This window comes from Montipora capricornis, chromosome 10 (genome assembly GCF_036669925.1).
Source record: "Montipora capricornis isolate CH-2021 chromosome 10, ASM3666992v2, whole genome shotgun sequence".
Taxonomy (NCBI): Eukaryota; Metazoa; Cnidaria; class Anthozoa; order Scleractinia; family Acroporidae; genus Montipora; species Montipora capricornis.
Window position 1 is genome coordinate 67,999,415 of NC_090892.1, and position 1,745 is coordinate 68,001,159.

Sequence of the window (1,745 nt, forward strand, 5' to 3'; positions counted from 1 at the left end):
GGATAGCGCTATCCACCGGATAAATCACTATTCACTGGATAACTCAATTAGTTTTGCTAGTGTTTATCCGCTGGATAGTGATTAATCGGGTGGATAGCGTTATCCATCGTTTGAAATGTGACTGGGGCCAGGTTCCCTCGCCACGGTTTCAACTTGCGCAATGGACAAGTCAGCCGGAAAAGAGCAATAGCTAGAAAGAACGCTACAATTTCATTGCCTAAATATTTATTTACTATTTATACGTCGTAACTGACCAACTCTCGTAATTAATGTTATCGTATGAAAAGGGTTAAATTAATACTCTTATTTATCTTCAGTAGCTTGAGACAGATTTGTACGTGTTCCCTGTGTTAAACCTCGTTGTGACAACGCCCTCCCCGGCTCGCCAGTTGCTATGAAAAAACTGATTAATGGTTCTTTAAAGTTGTCATCCTAATGCTTTGGGTTTGCCCTAGCTTTGAGCAGTCCTAATTGCAGCTGACATAGATAGACGCTTCGCGGATACGCCAGTCTTGCATCACCTAACTTGGTGATTGTCTAGAGAATGTCTCCTATGCATTTTCCTCCGTTAATGATCGTCTAGTGTTCCGATTGGTTGTTCTGTTTTGGTTGTGCAATTTGGTTCTAAAGCTCCGTGCAAACGAACGCAACATTATTGGCCAACATTGTTCCAACAATGCAACATTATTTGCCAACATTGTTCCAACACTGCAACATTGTTGGCCAACATTGCAACATTATTGGCCAACAACTTCCCAACATTGTTGGATGTTACGTCCGTTTGAACACCCTGTTGCATGTTAATGACTTGTGAGTTGCGGCACGAAGTTTGAAACTGGTTAAATTTTTGAGCCAACAACTCCCAACATTTCTTTAGTTCCGTGATCGCCGAAGCGTAGCGAAACAATGTTAGATCCGTTTGCACAGCTCTTCTAACATTGCTAGGGCCGCACGCGCATAACATATGGTGATAGCAACGCATTAATTCATTCACACTTCACCCGTCATTAACGAGTAAAATCGTCTGGCGTTAGACAGTAAAATCTGTTAGGTGTCACTCTCAGGGATCAATGGGTTTTTGACTTTGAAACCGCTCGTACCAATTTATTTTTAGAATACTTCGCCCACATTGTAGGACGTGAACGAGACTGAATAATCGCGAAAGACTTATGATAGAGCCAAGTTACAGCTGTATATTTTGAGGTAAAGTTTTAGTCGACCGTCGCCGTCGTAGATCTTAAATTCCCTAATTCTGTTATCATACCGTCCAATCTATAAGCAAACTAATCTTCTAGAACGGCACATTTAGAGGCTTGAATGGTCCGTGATGTTGCTGTACGATCCATATGCTGTCTGTTACAGAACCATCCCAAGCCTTGATTTGTTCCCAGTAGACATGGGTCGAATTCACAATCCGCAGTTTACCGAACCCCGCGCTGCCTGGGAACCACTCGCGGAACGCGGACCAAGGACCTAGGGTAGAAATCACGACATGGCGCAAACTGTTAAGCGTTTTTCCCGTTTCTTATTTAACTAACAATTATGTCGCCTTTAAAGTGCCTAAATGCAGACTTCAGTAGTTTCACAAGGCCGCATTTCTGGAAACTCAAATGGATCTAATTTACATACATACTTAATTGACCGCTCCCCATAGGGGCTTTTCAGGGCCATTGAAACTCAAGGAAATGACAGAACACAACATCAACAACTGTTAAGAATCCCAACTGGCCGGAGGCAAACCAGTT

General features: G+C 42.7%; 1 protein-coding gene across 1 annotated transcript in view; it reads right to left on the minus strand.

Annotated features, from left to right (window-relative positions):
- Window positions 1-208: 208 nt before the first annotated feature.
- The window catches only part of LOC138022096 (acid phosphatase type 7-like), a 22,743-nt gene continuing 21,206 nt past the window's right edge, over window positions 209-1,745 (minus strand). Inside the window, exon 8 of the mRNA XM_068869120.1 lies at window positions 209-1,473. Coding sequence (XP_068725221.1) covers window positions 1,292-1,473 — 182 coding nt within the window. The 3' untranslated portion in view covers window positions 209-1,291. The remainder of the gene's footprint in view (window positions 1,474-1,745) is intronic.